Genomic DNA, 19,342 nt, shown 5'->3' with positions numbered 1-19,342 from the left:
TCTTTTGGCCATGTCAGCCTTGTAGTGTCGTGATGAGAGTTTGAGCTCGTCTTGCTGTGTATTGTAATCGGGTAATCTTTTATCAGACTTTCTAGTTCGTGACCAGCATAAATCAGTAAGAGCACACCGTCAAAAACACAAAAGGAAAACTCTTTATCTCTAACACCAAATTTTAAAAACAAAGAAAAAAAATCTCAATGAATTAACACTCCAAACCCAACCACATCAGTCGAATTTGACTAAACTTAACTTGAGAAATCTTCCCGAAGTCCTTGAGCTTATCGGAAGCCTGAAATCCAGATATTGTGACAAGGATACTGCGTATGTTTTACATAGAATTATCAGCACTTTACTTATTTTACGAATCTACAGGGGAAGTTGACCCCAATCGCATTGTTTTTTCACACCCACAATGGCATCCAGAGAATATGGTTTGGGTTTTGATTTCCCAGGAAATATTTTTAACATACAGATCTTGCCATTTTACTCATAGCTTTTCACACAGGTACAAAACAATAACATTTCAAATTTTTGGATGCTTTGAGCATTTATGTATTCCAGTTGAAGACTGTGGTGGCTTTACTAAAATGACAAAACGGGGGTGAATAAAACTAAATCTACAGAGATGTTTGGAGTAATTACATCACTGTATTATTTTGTGATTTGAAACATTTTTATTCACAGCACAACAGTACTCAGTCAAAATCCCCCCCCCCAAAAAAATCTATCAGTGTGTATTTTTGTTTAAGACAAATCCCTGATAAAATATGCCCTCAAAAATAATTTCTACATATTTACAAAGAAAATTAACAATTATTTATTGCGTTGTATCAGTAGAGACCTGCACATGATTCTGTGCCTTCCCACAAGGACAGCAAAGAGTCTGTTTTCATCCTTTATGCTTTGCTCAGTAGCATCAGTCTTTTCCTCTGTACGTGATGTTCGTGAAGGTCGAGGTGGCTCCTTTATATAGAGGATTGTGTCCCTGTGAGGAAATAAACATGAAAAAATAAAAGTAAAGGTTTAAAGATGAGTTTGGACATCCAAAATTAATAAAAAATTCTTCTTGTTGATCCTAAAAAAAAATTCCACTTGAGATTAAATCAAAGAAATTGAAGTGTTGTTCTTTCTTTCTGCTTTTTTTTTTTTTTTTTTTTGCAATACAGTTCCGATGAATTATTACATTAAATATGTGGCTTAGATTCTATCTTCAGATACTTAGTGAGCATCTAAAAATGAGTGTAAATCTTTGTGGTTTTAGGCTCTATGGGATTTGGGTGTGTTATTAAGACCACAAAGAGGCCAATTACCAGTAAAGGCTACTTAGCGGTGGATAATTTAAACCCAGCCCTTCCTCTGGTTGCCTTTTGTTCTGCTGGGTGTAACAGCAGGCCACAACAATAATAAAAAAAACGTCTTCAGAAAACAAGAGCGAGAGGCGGTGTGTGTGGCCTTTTGTATGTGTCTTTGCATAAAGAGGATTTCTTTGCACTAGAAAACAGAAGTGTAAATTCTGCACATGCAACTGCTGGTGGAGATTTCACTAACCGTGTCCCACTTGGCGCGAGCGCGTTCCTCTTCAAATTTAGCGAACTCCCGTCTGTCGTGGATGGTAATCAGCAGCTTCCAGATAAGCAGAGCTGCCAAACCGAGGAACAAGATGGCCCCTGCAACTGACAGGAGCACCACCAAAATGTCTGGACCCTTGGGGCAGTCTGAATGAAAGGAGGAAGAGATAAAGAAATGAGGATAGTGGACAAACAGGAGGAGATAAGCCACAAGTGAGACCAGAGGAATTCAGACTTCATTATAATGTTTCCCTCTTCTCACAGGAAACTGATTTAAAGTTTGAAAAAAGCTTACACCTGACAGGTGCTTTTATTGTGCTATCAGAGTGCTGCAAGAGAATAAGGACTGAAGGCAATACAAAATACCAAAGAGCTCAGAGAAGGATGGGCTGAAGTGGAAAATAAATTCTTCCATCCAGGCCACAAACCCCCTTTACCCTCATTGTGGTCTGGCAGGCCTCAATAAGAATTTGGTTCATGAATGCTGTACAATACATGACTGACAGAGCTCCCTTTCAAAGTCATCGTTCGATGGTAATTTCCCCTCCATCATTAGCTGCTCTGGTATGTTGTCCTCCTAAATTATATCCTCCAATGAAGTTTTTGGATAAACATGAGCAGAGGTCTATTATAGCCGAGTCACCTCTCATTTTAGTCCTGCATAGGATCTAGTTTAAATATTAGTTCACATGAGTTTTATGGAGCCTCCTTTCGCTCAATGATTGGATTGGCCTCTTGTTTACATAAGGGACATCAACAGCTAAAGTAAAGCTAACAGCTTCTCTCGCTCGCTAGCGGTAGTTTGGTGGAGATGCACAGGGGAGATGTTTGCCTCCAAGGCTTTTAAACTGAAAACTCTTGTGCAAAGTTCTATATTAACTTGAACTGCAGCGTTTCTCAATGTGCAGTGGAGACCTCAGGCCTGACAATGTGTTTCCATGATAGCAGCAAAAACATAGTGACTAACTTGCAGCATGACTGGAAGTGACTCATATGTCACATAATTTATTTTAAAATAAAGTTAAGTGTCAGTAAAAGGATGTTAGGATTTTTTTTTTTTAAATCAAACGGTCTTTTTTCACATTTGATTTTCATTGGATGATTGCTAAATAACAAATTTTAAATCAGAGGCATTAAACTGGCTTTGGACAATGAAGATGAAGCTTATTTAAGACTTTTTAAAAGACTTTATAACCAGCATCGACAATCAGTGACATTTCTGTAAAAAAATCAAGAACTTTTATTTATTTCAGATGAGAGATTTTCTGGATTCATTGCTCCGGTCTGTGCACTTCTTACTGTTCTCCTGAGTTCTAATCAATGATGGCATTAAACCACACCACCAAAGTCTTCAGCTAATCTTAAGATTTTGTGAGTAGTAAACTACAATGCATAGTTTTTTTTTAACACAGAAGGCATGAAGTTCTTGCTGGGAGTAAGCTGTGAAGTTCGATCAAGCTCGGACACAGTTAGTTTAGCTTAGCATAAAGACTGAGCATAGCTAACCCTCTAGCAAATCATCGTGAAGCTTGACTTTTCCTTTTTTCTAATTATCATCTGCTATTGTCCTTTTTAGCAAACACTTTTGCAGGGTCTGTATTGCTAACCATTTGTCTATTAGGGCGTCTGCCATCATGGAGAAAACAAAGTGGTGGATAACTTCGGAGCAACTGGGGCAAACTTTTACAACTGACATCAAAGCTCCACAATTCTTCGTTAGTTTTGTTTCCGCCACATTCATTTTTAACGCTGAAGTGACAAAAATACTTGAAGCCATCTCCCTGTGGCCCTCTTCTCCTTTCTGCATTGTAGTAATCTTCATGATTCCTTAAAAAAAAAATCTTTATCCCTTTCTTTTGCTTACTTAGTTTCGTCTCTCGCCCTCTGCTGATTTCTTCCTGAGGATATGTAGTGTCAGCAGGTTCCTGGAGGAGCTGGGCAGCTGTTTACGACCCTCTTTGACACGGCGGGGTGCACTGTGTTCAAGGCAAATTTTGGTGTACTCCTCTGCTACCCATTTGTGTTTAAATTAAACACACACATTCATTAAAAGCCGACCCCGGGACAGACTTTCTCTGCGGGCACTTGTGGTCATTAAAAGGCTGTTTTATCTCCCCACACTCTTTCTGCTTGGCCATTTAACAAGCAGATGAAGGGAATGCAGCAGAGTAGTGACAACTGGCACTGGAGTGAGGAGAGAACACATTATGGTTTCTATACATCTCTACACGGTCATGTTGGTTTTTGGCCATAATAGGCTCTATTATGTTGTTTTTGTGACTATGGATTTTATCTCTCATTCTTAACTTCTGGATCTCTCTCATGTATAATCTGAAACCCTGACACGATCCTCACGTTCGTATTTGTTGGGCCAGATGAAGTGTTGATTTCTCTTACCTGGCTCCTTGACGACAAACAAGATGGACTTGCCACTGGTGTCCTCATAGTACTGGAAACGCTCCACACAGTCGTTCTCATCCTTGTAGGTGCAGTTCACAGCGTTTGTATCGTGAAGTACTGCATGGAGGCTCAGTTCATCAGTTTGAAGCATAGTTAAAAGTGAGTTTTTGACCACGACATGCTGCTATAGATTATTCTAGAGTCCAAGTTTGTTCATGCGGATTGTGAGAAGCACATTCCTACCAGTCTAACACTATTCCACAGACCTACAGATGGCAGTAACAAGCCAACAAAACAGCAATGAGCCCGGAAAGGCAGTGAAGATACTTGTTTGCTCGGAGCTTGTAAACACAGATGTAAATGCACATGCTTAAAATACAATAAAAAATACGCTTGTCAGATGTTTCATGAGGAGGGAAATGCTTCCAACATGTTTTTAGTGCCTCATGGGTATACAATGTGTTCCGATGAGTGACAAAAGGCAAATAAAATCATGTTTCCATTAAAGTCTAGTCCGACCCATCTGGGAATACCATTTTGTACCTCTAGGGGAGATAGTGAGTCAATCAGTAAATGTAATAGAAAGAGGAACATCATAATTACGCTTCTCAATACAAAGTTTGAGCAAAAGCATCCTTAGTGGTACTCGTGGTGAAATAAACGTTAAAAAAAAGCATAGTTTTTCACTATAAATCACTATCTCACTATCATCCCTAGAGGTACAGAATGGTATTACCAGATGGGACGGACTAGACTCTCTGCTTATTTTATGTATCTACCTTTCTGGCCCGGTAAGAGAATTTCAACTACAAGCATTTAGAGAACTTGTAGTTGATGTGTGGATACTCTGAAAAATGATTTTTTTCTTCTCAGGGCAGCCACATGTAAGGACCCACAAATGTTTTCCTTCCTTGTTGGGAACAATAGATTTTATGCCAAACATTATCTTAGCATTGGAACTCCATCACTCCAAATGTCAGTGGGTGTGGGACATTGTGGATGGTGTTACATGTGTGGTTAAATTGCATATGCACAAAATGGTTCTCAAACTTACAAATAGTACCTTTAAGGTACTTTAAATTGAAATTGAAATCTTTAGCTACTTGGGAGAAGAGCAAACAAATTTGAATTACCAAATTATTACACATATTTACTGTATTATACACATTATACACACACTGTCTCGCTACCAGATGAATGTATATTCAACATTTACCTTCCTTTAAACTCTGTTTTGGTCTTCACTCATGACTGACTAACTTTAGCCTTAAGCCTCTAGCAAGTTGCTACGATTATCTGTCTGCGGTTTGATTGGTGGGTAGTGTGCTGTGCTTTTAGGAGGTCTTTGCAGCCTCTCTTATGCATTCATGGTGTTGGTTTTATAGTTGGTTATTGGTCAGCTGAGAATCTCACCTATTTCATCCACAAGCTCAATCTCATCTTTGCAGATGCGAGAGCAGGTGTTGTCCTCAAACAGCTTGCCCCTCTTGAAGTGCTTACACTCCACACACTCTCTGCCAGGAGAAAAACGCCATCAGGTTATTTCAGGTAGCTCTCCAGACTCTTAGTACTCAGCATGCATATGCATCCACGTGCAGACCCACTTCTTCATGGTGCAGGCATCGTGGCAGGTAGGGCACTTGTCACATGTGGCCCCATAAGCACCAGGCTGGGTGCATTCGCACTCTCCACACTGACACTGGCCCCTTCCACTGCACAGTAAGCCAATGTTGGACATACAGGTGTCAGTTCGTCTGGAGCAGTTACAGTTCTCCCCCTGCCAGTCTGGATCACACTGGCAGAAGCCGCAGTTACAGACACCGTGGCCTGAGAGGAAAGCAGGGAGGGATGAAGGAGAGGAAAAACTGGGCCACTGAGAATAGAATTAAAACAGATTAAACAATGGAAGGGTGCGATATCTGCTTGTTCCAGGTAATAGTGTGAAAAAATCTATATTAAAAAAAATCTATATGATATACGTCTATTATATTATATTTGTCATCCAATTTGGGCGTGAAAATAGGCATATTTCCATGGTTGTCACAAATCAACTGGAGTGGGAGGTTTATTTGGTAAATGGAAGAAAAACATCTTTGCGGCTATCAAGATCTTGACTGCTACCAAAGAATTTCTTTTTCATGTGCAGTCCAGATGTCCACAACCCCCCCCCCCCCCACTCCCATCAGTCAATACTTTTGTGCACACTTGTGAAAATGTGGATGTACAAGTGGGAGTTTAATGTGTACACACAGGTGTGTAGGTGTGTTTTAGGCACCGCAGCTGTACATAAAAACTTCAAAACTTCACGTTTGTTTATCTGTCAGAAACTGAAAGCTGTTTCCTTGCTCAGACCTCATCCAGCCTGGTTTTCTTGACTCACTTTATGTGTCAGAGTAGACTATATATATATATATGTATGTGTATATATATATATATATATATATATATATATATATATATATATATATATATATATATATATATATAGTAAAAAAGTTTTAAAAAGTAGATCATTCTTTGCATTAACCAATTCTTCTTGATGCCCTCCTGTATGAGGTGAAAAGCATTTTTTTTTGATCATCCTCTCACTAAATCATTCACCCCGATACATCAGCTCTTGTCTCTTTTTCTCTATGTTTTAAGAGGACGATCATTCACCTCATATGCATGGGGGCTTATTTTTCATCCATCTATCAAGCAGTAAAAAGATGGGCACACGCTGCTGATGCAGTAGGGGGACGGCATCAGGCTGCTTGAATCATGCTTACGGCCTCCCAGAGCCAAGACAAACAGGACAGGTTATGCATCCCTGCACTGGTGCAGTGAAATGTGAATGTTCTAGGATTTAGCCACCTCTCTTTCTAATAGGGAGTATGAGGCTGCCAGCCACTGACAGGAGTAGCGTCCACGGCACCCTGTTATGTCTGAGTATTCACGGATTCTTCGTTTGCTGGCTAATAAAAACCTCACACTAGCCTTACAGCTGTTCTTAGGCGCTTCACCGACTGACACACTGACACACTTGGGAGCTTCTTGACAGGGATCCTTCCTGTCGAAGCCCACCGCAGTCTCAGATCAGCCCATGGTCCCGTGTCAGGCCTGTCTCATCTAATCCTCAAATGGCTCAGTAAAATCTGGCTTTACAGGATATGTTTTCATCCAAAAGTAACAGTGTGTGTTTATATACGCTCCGAATATTGTTTTTTTTTTAATATCAAAAATGTATCTCTTGCTAAAACATTCTAGTATGATGTAACATTTCATGTCTTTTGACGTGTGAAGGTTTTGATACTTTAAATACTTGAAAGCAGAAACAGAACATATTTTAGCAACTGGCAGAAACCAAAACCCTATTTCACTGTGTGCCTGTGGTGTCTGGAGAGCCTGTATTTTTATCTGGGTAATTCAGTGCATGTGCGAGTGAATTTGCATGGACCGTTTGTTGTGTGCCAATAAGACAGTGACCATGCAGAGAACGCTGTGGTCTATAACCACAAAACAATGACCAGATAAACAATGATACAGGAAGTCGCTTGGAACAGTCTGACAGACTAAAACATGATCTATGAACAAACCACCGGACCGCTGGCTTCTAATTAGACCCTTCTGTGGGGGGGAAAGGAATGGCTGCCATTCAGAACAAAGCATTTCAAGACAACAGCAGACCGTGTTTTACTCAGAGAACATTTCCAGGACTCTACCACTTGACGCTTTTCTGAACAGACATGGGTTTATTTTTAGCTTCATTACACCAGACTGACCAATGAGTAAGAAGAGAAGTATTTTCATGTTAACCTAGGGGCTCAGGGGAATATTGCAAAACATTTTTTTGTGACAGGAAAGAAATGTGAGTGATCTAATGACTTGAGTGAGGTATGAGGCAAGGAAAGTAGTCTGTACTGCCGACTTATGTAAATATCAGTGTTCAATTACAATATCCTCTGTGTCACACCAGTTCATGTATTTTAACTACGTTACTGATAAATCCCAAGTTAACTAACTCAAAGAAGTAACATTCTGATGACAACATGTGTTTGTTACACAGGAAGTTTTGTTATTTCTTTCCTTTTTTTGAGGCATGGAGCTTGAGTCGGGAAATGATTACCTTAGATTAGCTTTGCAGGAAGGCTGGTGAAATGCTTTTTCTTGAGAATAATGTCAGTTATCTCACGCAAGAATTGGCAGGAGGTGAACGCTAATCCTCCTGATGTGCTTTGTAGGTATACTTGTTATTTTTATGCAGATACACCTCAAATGTCAGTAGGATTTGCATGGAAAATATGTGAAAAAATGTTTGTACTACAAGCCTGTAAGCTGCTGCTAAATACCATGTTATTGTACATATTGTAGTAGATGCTCTACACTCTAAACGCCGAGAGTAGAAAGTCACTCATACAGGAGATCGTAAAACATCACCAGGCTGACATCATGTGTTTTGACTTGATGACACACCGTCTCCTTTGAAATGGTAGAACATCCAGTAATTAACAAACACATAGTCATTCCCACTGCTTAGACATCTCAACCACAACTGAGAAACCTTCAGGAAACACCAGGAAAAAGAAGCTACAGATGAATTTAAAATTCTGTGCGTAAGAGATCAGGGGGAGGGGGTAGTCTAACACACACACACACACACACACACACACACACACACACAAACACACACACACACACTGTACCATATGTTTATTGTGAATGAAGCCCATGTCCTGGGCAGATGAAGAGAATTGTTTTTGGATGTAATCCTTCCCAGATGAGGTGGGTGGCAAGTCAGTGTGATGAGGTGGGACTGCCAACCCTGACTGCAAAGACACACATCCTCTGAGGCCCTCCCAGAAACCCATGTGCACATTTTTAACCTCTTTTTTTCCATCTTTACTCTCCTACTTCAGCATCATACCAGTACTGGTCCTGAATACAAAAGATCTAACCTTCTTAAAACACTATTATATGCATTTCCTTCCTGTTTATGTGCAAAAGTATTGAAATCACACCTTTGTGAGTCACGTGGCAATGATTTCTTTTCAAACGTTGACATGACAAGATCATGTACATGTCTCGTATCTTAAGGTACACTTTATAGGTAATACGAAGACTAGCTCTTTGTAGTTCACCTTCAAGACATTAAGCAGGCAGCAGAACACTGCAATGTCCACCCCAGGAAACTACGACATGCCAACTTACTTAGCATTAGCCGTAACACTCTAAACTTACAAGTTGATTTAAATTTCAAGGTGATACCACAGCAGTACACTTAATTTTTATGTTTCCACGATTTCCATCTGATGACATGGCAACAAATAATGTTACAGTCCACTAACCAAACAGCTACAGAAGCTAACTTGTGGCTAAGTCAATGGTGGCAACCCAGCTATGCTATTAGTGATCAAACAATCCCACTAAAAGCACCTTTATGAGCATGAGTAAAGGGGAAATGATGTCATTGACACAGGACCAAATAAAACACCATGACCTTAAACAACATTATGGATTTGGGATAATGTAACTAAACAAAACATACAACATTTGTGTTTTTTCTTTTTAAAGGGAAACAGTACAATGAGGTCTCAGTCTTACCTGAGCACAGCTCCCCCTTGTAGCGAAGGCAGTTGAAGTCATCACACTCACACAGCTTCCCCCAGACTTTGCCAAAGTCACTACTGTGGCACACACACTGGCCGCACACGCAGTCCCCACGGCCGCTGCAGATGCCAGATTGGGGCCCTTCAGAGCTCGCCGGTCCACTACAGCGGTCTTGCTCTGTCGGGTTATAGTCACCCTCAGCGCACTCACAATGTGGACCCAAGCGACCCGGGTGGCACTGGCAGATACCACACTCGTAGGTGCCATTGCCCTGGTTACACTTCGGGCTGTTAGGCTGGGCTTTGGCCTGACACTTGCAGTCACACTCAAAGGTGACAGTGATGGAGAGTGAGTCCTTGAAGCCCACAGGCTTGATTATGAAGGTTTTCTTCTTCTGTTTGGGGCAACCACGAGCTCTGGCCTCCACACTGAATGAAACCTGGATCAAAAGTTAGAAGAAATTCTTGTTCAAAAGATGTTCTGCATTTATTTTATGGGGTTTAAATTACATGAAAATACACTTAAATGACTTATTCACTTAGTTTCCAGAATTATTTACCACTGCAGACATGTTTAAGAAGAAACAGCTCGAAAACATGACACATGGAATGCCTCCATATGTATTTGGTAAAAGTAATTGTTCATTCTGCATTGCGTCCAAATCTGGGAAATGTCCAAAAAGTAGGCAGTTACAACATCTGGAGAGACAGCCATATATGGAGAAAATAACAGGAGAAAGAGAGAAATGTGTGGAGGCCAAAAAATGTCACCTGGAGTGAGGAGAGAGGGAAGAAAGGAGCTAGAGAAGCTGTGATAAAGAAAAAAATGTAATAGAGGAGAGGAGAAAACTCTTTAATCAGTCAAGAAAGAGTAGAAAGACAAGAAAACAGGAAGGAACAAAGAAATGGGGAAAATTCCTCATGAAGTAGGGATACGGAAAAATAGACCAAAAAGATGACGGAAAATAATACAAGGAACTATGTTATTTTTGCAATTGAGTGATTATGAACACCATCTGTCCCCCACAGAGATGCATGCTGGGGAATGGAGCAAAAGTAGTTATGAGAGTTGAAATACTGTCTTTACACCCTTTATTCTGTCATTCAGAGTCAGATACAATTCCAAATCCAGAACGCTTCAATGACATTAAAAAAAACTGTTGTTGTGTCATTGGCCAAGTGTGCAGAACAAGCATCGGAAGGTTTTAAATCAAGTTAAAGATATTCTGTAAAGTTTACGGCTAGTACAGACTTCTTTGTTGGACAGTATCATTCTTATAAGCATGTAGCAAAGTCTTGTTGGACTCACCGTGTCTCCTATCTTTAGTCCAGAGCAGGATCTGAAGCCAGGAATGAGCTCTCCATTCAGACAGGTGGCATTAAAGGACAGCGAAAGCTCCTCTGGGACACCTTGGAGCTCCAGTTCTACCTTGGAACGAATTTTCTGGGAACGAAACCACATGAATGGATGAAACTAAAATCTTATGATCTCAAACTGAAATGAGGTCCCACTGGATTAAAACTAACTTCAAATGTTTTCCACTTCTTATGTTTAGGACTAAATTATGTTAAAATTAAGTGTCATTTATGTGCTGTGAATTCCTTGTAATTTTTCATCGTGTTCTTAAGTTACAAACATGATTTATAGTACATTAAATTTTCCACACATCCTTCTGATCTCTGCTCTTCTGAGAACATTATCTCTTCTTGCTTCCTCTTTTCTTCAGTATTGTAACACACTTCAACTTGTGCTTGCCCATATTTGTACATTGTGATGCTACTGTGATGTCAAAGAAATAAACTAAACTAAATAAGAAACACGGATGAGACTCACCCACATTTGGTTACCTTCACCTTGGCCGGTGTGTGTGGTTTTTTTTGTTTTGTTTTTTTTAACTTTGGCTTAACTGTGTGTATGACTCAGACACTGGGTGTGTGTCACCAAATACATGTCTTCCGAAATACTGTCTAGCCAGCCAAGAGTGTGTGTGTGTGTGTGTGTGTGTGTGTGTGTGTGTGTGTGTGTGTGTGTGTGTGTGTAAAACACTTACAGTATAGGCCTGCAGTATAAGCTGAACAACATTGCCAGAGTCATTGGACAGTGTTCCTACTGTGGTACCAGGAATCAGCTCACTGTAGTTCTACAAAAGAGAAAGGGAGAAAAGCCAGAATCCATTGCTAAGGCATCATTATAGTATCTGGCCTTTTTTGTTTGAAAATGTCTTCAGGTGCGAGTTATAAAGTTGCATAGAGAGAGTCAATGAGAGTAAAATATGGAGTCCCATTTCTGCCATTAAAACAAACAAAAAACAGGTCAAAATGTTGCTTTGATCATAAACATATTGCCATGTTAAATCCAGTAAAAAGTCAAAATTCAACTCTTAAATTTCAATTTTTAATCTTAAAATTATGACTTTAATCTTGCAAACTTTGCTTTACATCTCAAACATGTAACTTTTTATCGACTTATTTTCATTGTTAACTCATAATCTATACTTTTTATTTTAAAGTTATGACTTTCTGTTGTAAATTTTAGTTATTTGGGTTTTCTGTTATTGGCAGCAGTTGACTCAAATGAAAAAAAACCTCAGTTACTGCAGAAATAGAAGTTCATGATTCACTCTCATTCCTTCAAATAGGAATTTTCAGTTGTAACTGTTTTGAACTTGCTGTATTTGAACACATTTGTGTTGTGGAATTAATTTTGATTTTCCATTCCTCCAGTTCAGTGTTTGAATATCTAAAACCAGTGAGGTTTTGGAAACATTAAGGGTACAAGAGGAGATGGTTACAGACTGTGACTTTTTTCATCTTAGTTTCCATTTAAAAACACATCTAAAATTGACTTTATTTTCACTTTTCAGAAAAACTCGTCAGAATTAGCCAGAACAAATTCAGGGTGTTTAGGAAGCTCCTGACCTGGTAGAGAGGAACCACGGGGTTGGTGACAGCAAAGATGAGGTTGATATTGTTCTCTGACATCTTCTCTGTGATCAGAGCAAGAGACGGGTAATCCTGCGCAAACAAATGGAACTATGAGTTTTTGCAGTACACATTCCAGACACCAAATATATACTCGTTCACTAACCATGGTGGTAGACATGCTGTAAATATTCTCAGAGTTGAGGTGACACCGTCCGTCATTGGGCTGCACGATTCCAGCCATGCGACCATCCAGGGCCATGTGAGTCTTTGCGTCTGAGGTGAAGATGAGGAGGTGGGACGCACCAGGGCGCCAGCCGATCTGCTCCTGGATCCCACACAACACAGTTCAAGAAAGGTCACACTTTCTTTTACTTTTGGTACACTGAACTAAGGCATTTCCCGATTAACTAAACTGCATCATATAGCTTTTTCACATATTATGAATGTGAAAAAGAGGTGTGTGAGATTGTTTTAGTGCACGTGCTCGCACCTTGCACACAGCAGCCTGGATAATGGCATCAAAGCCGCCCTCGGGAGCATCTCGGTTCCTCGACACCATCTGCTTCTTTACTTCCTCTGTGAATCGGCTTACTTCCTCCGTCAGTGGCAGAACGTGCTTGTAGCCAAACTGGGGCAGACAAGTGGTGTTGATGCTACCAATATAACAGAGATCGATCAATTGTTCAATATTGATGGAGTTGATGTCAGAAAAACAAGTGTGATTTTAAAATGGTGGGTAGTTTGAGGGGGAAAGACACCTGCTGTTACATGAAAACAATTAAAGTCAGTTTGTTAAATGTCTAAGAGGACACATTAATTATTTTTGTGATGTGAAATTTTCCATTACACTGTACGAAAACCCTGAGTGACAAAGTTACATTTGAGAGCATTGCACCGGATCATACTTCAATATAAAAGAGGCCATGCTTGCTCTGAGAAGTTAAAAAGGCAATTAATAGCCGTTTTTCTAATTCATCAAAAAATATTATTCTGAAGACTGCCTTCCCCCGAGATTGTTTGGTTACAAAGACTCCTTTATGCTGCCTGTGGATGCTACTTTCACCCTGTGCAGAACTAGACAATACCCAAAATATCAACTTGTCTTATCGCTTATCCAAACATTCCTGGTTGTTGGCTCTTGGAGAACTGAGTATAAACGGGAGTGAACGGTTCAAAATGAAGCCTTTGGGCGGGGTTACATCAGCTCCTTCTGGGTCGGTCTCTAACTACGACGAGTCAGTGCAGCTGACCAAGCGACAAGTAAGCTTTTAAGTGCTGTGACTCTGAGCAACACAGTGTTTAAAAAGTTGTCCTCACAGAAATGACATCATCTGTACAGTGAATCTATTTCCCACGTGCAGACGTAGTGGGAATATAAAGCAGTTAAATCGAACAGTGCTGACGCTAAAATAGACTTTCCATATTTGAAAGTTAATTTTTGGAGGCATCATTCTGCAGTGGCTCTTTTTGTCATGAAGAGCCATCATTTTCTTAAAAGAAATATTTCCTTTTTTGATTGGAATTTGATGCCAGGTTGGACACCTCTCATAACTTAGAGCCAGGAGACAGTTGGCTTTGCATACACACTTAGAATACACACAACTAGCCTGGCTCTGCCTTTTGCTACAAAATCAGTTTGCCAACACCTTGTAAAATCTGCAATTCAAATTATTTCTCATTTGTTTAATCGTTACAAAAGCCAAAATGTAAAGGGGAAAAAAAAAAACGTGTTTATATGTTTTTCCAAGCTTGCCTTTATATCAGTAAAGGCATTTAATGACCAACAATCAAGCTTACAAGAAATGTTCCCACAACGTTGGCTGACATTAGCCGACATTTCTAATGATCTAAAAGAAAAAAATGTCTCTATTACACATCTAAGGAACTCTTTTTAGGATGTTATATAATGTCAAATAATTTTTAGACGAGGTAAATCTTTAGATCTTTAAGTTTGATCTATAATCTGTTGCCTCAACCAATATTTTAAGAATGTTTTCAGAGAATGTTGTGCTACCAATTACAAACCCACAGGTAACATTACCAGAGCACTGAAAGAATTGTTTTCAGAACAGCGGCAGGGTTCACCCTGGACCGGTCACCAGTCTGCCGCAGGGCCAATAGGAGCAGTTAGGGGTTCGGTATCTTGCTCAAGGGTACTTGGACATGGTCACCAGGGGAAGTGAGGATTGAACCAGAGACCCTTCCGTTGCTAGATGGCCATGCTACCTCTGAGCCACGCTGCCCCACTTTATTTAATATATACACAGAATTTTAGTTGAGTAAACATCGTTTATACGACAAAGTTAGCATTCCAGACAGCAGGTACAGCTGGGCTTAGTCTAGAACACTTCTGGCTGTTATGGCTCAGTGGTGGAAAGTACGATGTGGGCCAGATGTGGGCCGAGTGCAATGACCTGGCTCACTTCTGGGCCATATAAGGTGGACCTGTGGCTGAGTATGGGGCAGCCACACTCATGCCCATGCAAGACCATATGTGGGCCATAAGAGAACTGAACTGAGAGCAGATGTAGGCAACTTTTGAGGTTATCTGGGATGTGACATTATTGATCTCCCTTTTCATATTTCTTATACCTGTAGCAAGGGTTCTTCACTGCCTCCTTGGGAGAGATGTACATGTAAGGGGAAAGTGGCTTGTCCACAAACGCCCCAAAGCCCATCCGCAGGTTGCTGGTGGTTCGGTTCATCGCCTCAGCCAGACCTTTTCCTAGCGTCCTCAGACGGAAGAGGTCATCATTCATGGAGTAGGAGAGGTCCATGAGGTAGTAGAGATCCACAGGGTAGTCCTCCACCTGACGCACTTTCACTGTGAAGCGCTTGGCATCGTCTTGGAAATAAAATAAAGAATTTTATCACAAAGGAAGTGCAGTAATATCTCCCTTTGTAACTTCCCTCTCTTTTTTATTTTCCATCACAGATATAAAAAAAGGCATTGATAAGGGAAGCCAACCTGGCCTGAGGGTGATGTGGAGTCTCTGGGGTTTGATCTGGGTAACATCCTGTGTGGCCCCTGCTGCCTTGCTGCTGAGAGGTCGGTCTTCTATCACCTGCAGTTTGCTATTCGGAGACTCCATACCAGAGCAGCCTGCCGTCAGCAGATTACTCTTCAGATCACAACGGGATGAGCTGGCAACCCCATGACCAAAGTCCTGAGAGAAGACGGGGGACATTTACACAGAAATCTCCCTAAAAATGTCATCAAATGGTTGCTTATTTACTGAATTCCTGTCTGCAATGAAGCTGTGTTAACGTTTAACGTATGCAACTTTCACTCAAAAGCACAGTTTTTTCTTGCTTTTTTTTTTAAGAACAAACCCCTAAGGTTTTCATACTTCAAACAAAGTATGGTACATCTGCATACACAAGAGGATAAGAGCTGGTTGATGAAAAGATCCGTACCACTGGACACCAGCCAGTATGGCAGAAAGCTCATTACCTAAAACAAGTGAAGTGGAAAAGAACACACCTCTTGGAAGCACCAAGCACAGCTGGGGTGCACAGCCAAACATTGCTTACATGTACTGGCTCCTCTGGAGGTGCAGACATTAGAACCTGCGACCAAAATATTAAATACAATTAAAAATACATCTGAATCTTTAATTTTAGATAATAAAAATAATATGCATAATAGTCGAAAAAGTAAGATTACCTAGCTGATCAAAAAATTGGAATGCAGCTCATGAAACTTAAAAGATAACTTTTTTCTCCCAAAAATATCATGCATTCCTGTGTTATTTCTCAGAAACAAGATATAGAAATACACACACACACACACACACACACACACACACACACACACACAAATCTTGTCTGGACATTGCAAACAGGGACATGTTGCCAGGTTAAGCATGTAGAAATATGAGAACATCATTTTAAACTCTTAAGAGAGTTCAAAAACCAGCCTCAAGAATGTCTCAAAATCCCTGGCACGTCATGAAAAAAGACATACCATAAAATTATAACTCACCGCAGACTCTTGCTATTCCAGCAAAGATGAAAACACACGTCCAGATTATCCTTTGTGCCGGGAGAGCACCCATCCTGGCGCAGGCTCTCTGCAAGGACAGAGCCTGCCAGTGAGCTCTTGTGGAAGTGGAAGCAGACTAAAAACATGAATAAAAAAAAACAAGAAACAACATCAACTTTTGTTCATGTGCAACTGACACAACTCCAAATAGAGTTAGATGCCGTCAAAACCACCCCCAACTCTCATTATTATACTTTTAAATGCAGTGGGTGGGGACAGCCCAGCATCCAGTCCAGATTCATGTCGGAGGAATGCACGACCACAGCCATTTGACAATAAAACACGACTATAATCTAGTATTGAATTTTTTTAAAAGCTGCCTTTTTGCAAAATAAACATTCACTGTAGTGCTTCAGTTACATTTACAGACAAATAACATGATTTATGATTTTTTTTTTAAATCAAGTTTACGTGAGGTTTACTTTAGTCTACACTGCCGACTAGTGGACAAAAACTGTAAATACTTCAGCGCTTTACCTGAGGATTTGATTGAGGGTACGCCGAGCTACTTAATGTGTCGTATATCTGCCTACAAAAAATTGATTTATTGAAAACTTTTATTTGGGTCACTGGTATTCTAATATGCAAACATCGTAATGTTGGTTATTGTGAGTCAATGTTCTCGACAGAGGCTAATTAGAAATGAAGCTAGCAGAAGATGCTGCTGTCAAAATTGTTGCTAGGTGGAATTCGGTTTTGCTAAAAAAAAAAAAAGTTCATACACACTGTAGGAATTTGTCTACAACACGGTTATTATATAGAAAAAGGCGATGAATGACTATGAAACCTCTTTACTTTACCATTTAAGATGTTAATTAGGTTACTTCCTGTTTTATACCGTCTTCCTCTGTCGTTCGAAGGGTCTTGAATGTTCCAGGATGTAAGGTTAAAAAAAGAAAAAAAAACTTTTTTTTTTCAAGTAACAATAATTTACATGCCTGTATTTGTTTTAAGTTTATGTTTTATACACTGTATGAAGGCAGTTTTTCGATAGATGAACATATTGGTCTTTTTAAATTTGTGTGTAGCTTACCTGTTTTGGTTGTTAATGTCATACGAGTTTATTTTATACAAATATTTTCATGGAAATAACTTCATGTTTTACAATCATCATATCACCTTTTAAATACAATTTTGCTGTTATTTTTATTTTATATTTTACTTTTTTTGCTTTCTTTTTTCAATTTTCCATATATAACCATTACACGGGACGGATAAGACTACACTTCTTTTTAAAATAGCCTACAATTTTGCTGATATCTGTGTGACAGGTTTTTGTGGTTGCAGTATCATTTTACAACCACCAGATGTCCTTTCCTCACAGCAAGCATCAAACTCGGTGCCACAAAGTCAGGACCCTCACTAAGTGTTACACACCGCACACAAATGCGTTAATAGGCCTATCCAAACACAATTTTAAATAAAACAGCTTTTTTTTTTTTTTGGCGGTTTACTTCTATTTTTGTCTTATGAGCAATTGAGGACTTTTTAATAATCTCAAAATCTTTTTTTTAAAAATCTTTGTAAGTCATCTTACGACCCAACAATCTGTGTCCTCCTGGGGGTCCTGTGCTTTGACTCATTTGAATTAATTTCTTCTCATTCAGCTTTGATCCTCTCGGAGTTACTGATGAATACTGAAGCGTGCTGCTGCTGGACTGGTGCATGAAGCTGAAGGAGGAGAGATATCTCACACACACACACACACACACACACATCAGGTATAAAAGTTACTGGATGTTGGGAAACTCTGTGGGAGTATCCGTCTAGACAGGAGACTGAGGGGTACTGAGAGCTGAGTTGATCAATATTTCTTCACACAAGTATTTAACAAATGTTTTTTGTGTTAGAACGCTTTTGGTTCCACATCTGCAGCTTTTCTACTCACTGAAATTTTAAATTCAACATAGAATCCGGACTTTGCTCATCCTGTTTTGACGTATTTCTCTGAGTTCATAAGGAAAGTAGCAACGAGGATCTATGTTATCGATATTTTGAGACGTTTCATTCATTTTCGTTTCCCCCACAGACATTCCAGATGTTCAAACCAGGGATGCCTGAACTTAATGATGGACTTTGGGCTCAAAACACACATGATGTTTTTTTGTTGAAGTTCAACTTTAGTTGAACCAAACCTGCACAAAGTGTAACTGAGGCTTGATCAAATTAAGAAAAATAAATGAAAATTATGAAAAATGATGAAATTATTTTTAAAAAATTAGATTTAGTTATATCACATAAAACTGAGCGTTGAGAGTCCTAATTTGGCCCTGGGCCCCACGTTTGCCAGCCGCGGTTTAACTCCAGTGAAAGTTACAGATGAGAGTTGTTGGCAGGGCCGTGAGATGTAAACAGGGCTGGCCCAGGCATGCAAACAATGAGGCAGAAGAAATTAGCAGATACAGTTGTGTGGCTTGTCTATTCGAATGATGCTTGCGTTGTCTGACAGGCTCAGAAAACCACACAGGAAAGATTACTTTCATCTCTAGTAGCCGCATCCCCTTCTTCTCACTGTCTCCGTTTATCTCTCTCTTTCACATTATCTTTCTTCCTCCTCCTTTTCCTCTGCATCCCTGCTCGCTTCTTTCTCTTAACCCTTCTGAGGCTCAATTTTCAGTCAATAAATCTTCGTTTGGCTTCACAGTCGCCTCTCCCCTTCCGTCCCTCTTTTTTTTTTTTAAACTTCTACAAGCAGTTGCACAACTTTCTGAGCGGAAACGGAGAGCTTCTCTTTTCTCCAGCAGGGTTGACTGACAGTACCCCTTGCACACTGTGCAGTGTTTGTGGTTGGGTGGGGTGGGGTGGGGTGGGGGGTGCAT

The 19,342-nt window shown here is 40.0% G+C and overlaps 1 protein-coding gene across 2 annotated transcripts; it reads right to left on the bottom strand.

The window, feature by feature from the left end:
* itgb3b (integrin beta 3b) lies at positions 1-17,467 on the bottom strand. 2 transcript variants are annotated; one of them, XM_086195519.1, is made up of 16 exons: positions 17,324-17,467; positions 16,464-16,599; positions 15,963-16,048; positions 15,447-15,645; positions 15,071-15,323; positions 12,969-13,131; positions 12,642-12,803; positions 12,473-12,568; positions 11,605-11,694; positions 10,863-10,997; positions 9,549-9,993; positions 5,573-5,795; positions 5,382-5,482; positions 3,966-4,085; positions 1,549-1,715; positions 1-985 (listed from the first exon to the last, which is right to left on the bottom strand). In XM_086195519.1, exons 1-16 carry the CDS (start codon positions 17,324-17,326, stop codon positions 917-919), a joined length of 2,448 nt encoding a protein of 815 aa, XP_086051645.1. In that variant the 5' UTR covers positions 17,327-17,467; the 3' UTR covers positions 1-916. The 2 variants fall into 2 exon arrangements, with proteins under 2 accessions (XP_086051645.1, XP_086051646.1); XM_086195520.1 differs by lacking the exon at positions 17,324-17,467 and having other exon boundaries at positions 16,464-16,660.
* Between the last annotated feature and the right edge of the window lie 1,875 nt (positions 17,468-19,342).

This window comes from Aulostomus chinensis, chromosome 23 (genome assembly GCF_037954235.1).
Source record: "Aulostomus chinensis isolate RoL2024-O1b breed Wild chromosome 23, RoL_Achi_v1.0, whole genome shotgun sequence".
In the NCBI taxonomy this organism is placed as follows: domain Eukaryota; kingdom Metazoa; phylum Chordata; class Actinopteri; order Syngnathiformes; family Aulostomidae; genus Aulostomus; species Aulostomus chinensis.
Note: the sequence above shows the minus strand (reverse complement) of the source record. Positions and strands in the feature narration are given on the sequence as shown.

Bases quoted from the DNA above. Each gene is read 5' to 3' on its own strand.
- itgb3b (XM_086195519.1), bottom strand. The intron at 5,796-9,548 runs GTAAGACTGAGA...CTTTCCTCTCAG, and splicing joins CAAGGGGGAGCTGTGCTCAG to GCCACGGTGTCTGTAACTGC. The intron at 986-1,548 runs GTTAGTGAAATC...ATTTCCTCACAG, and splicing joins CTCGCGCCAAGTGGGACACG to GGACACAATCCTCTATATAA.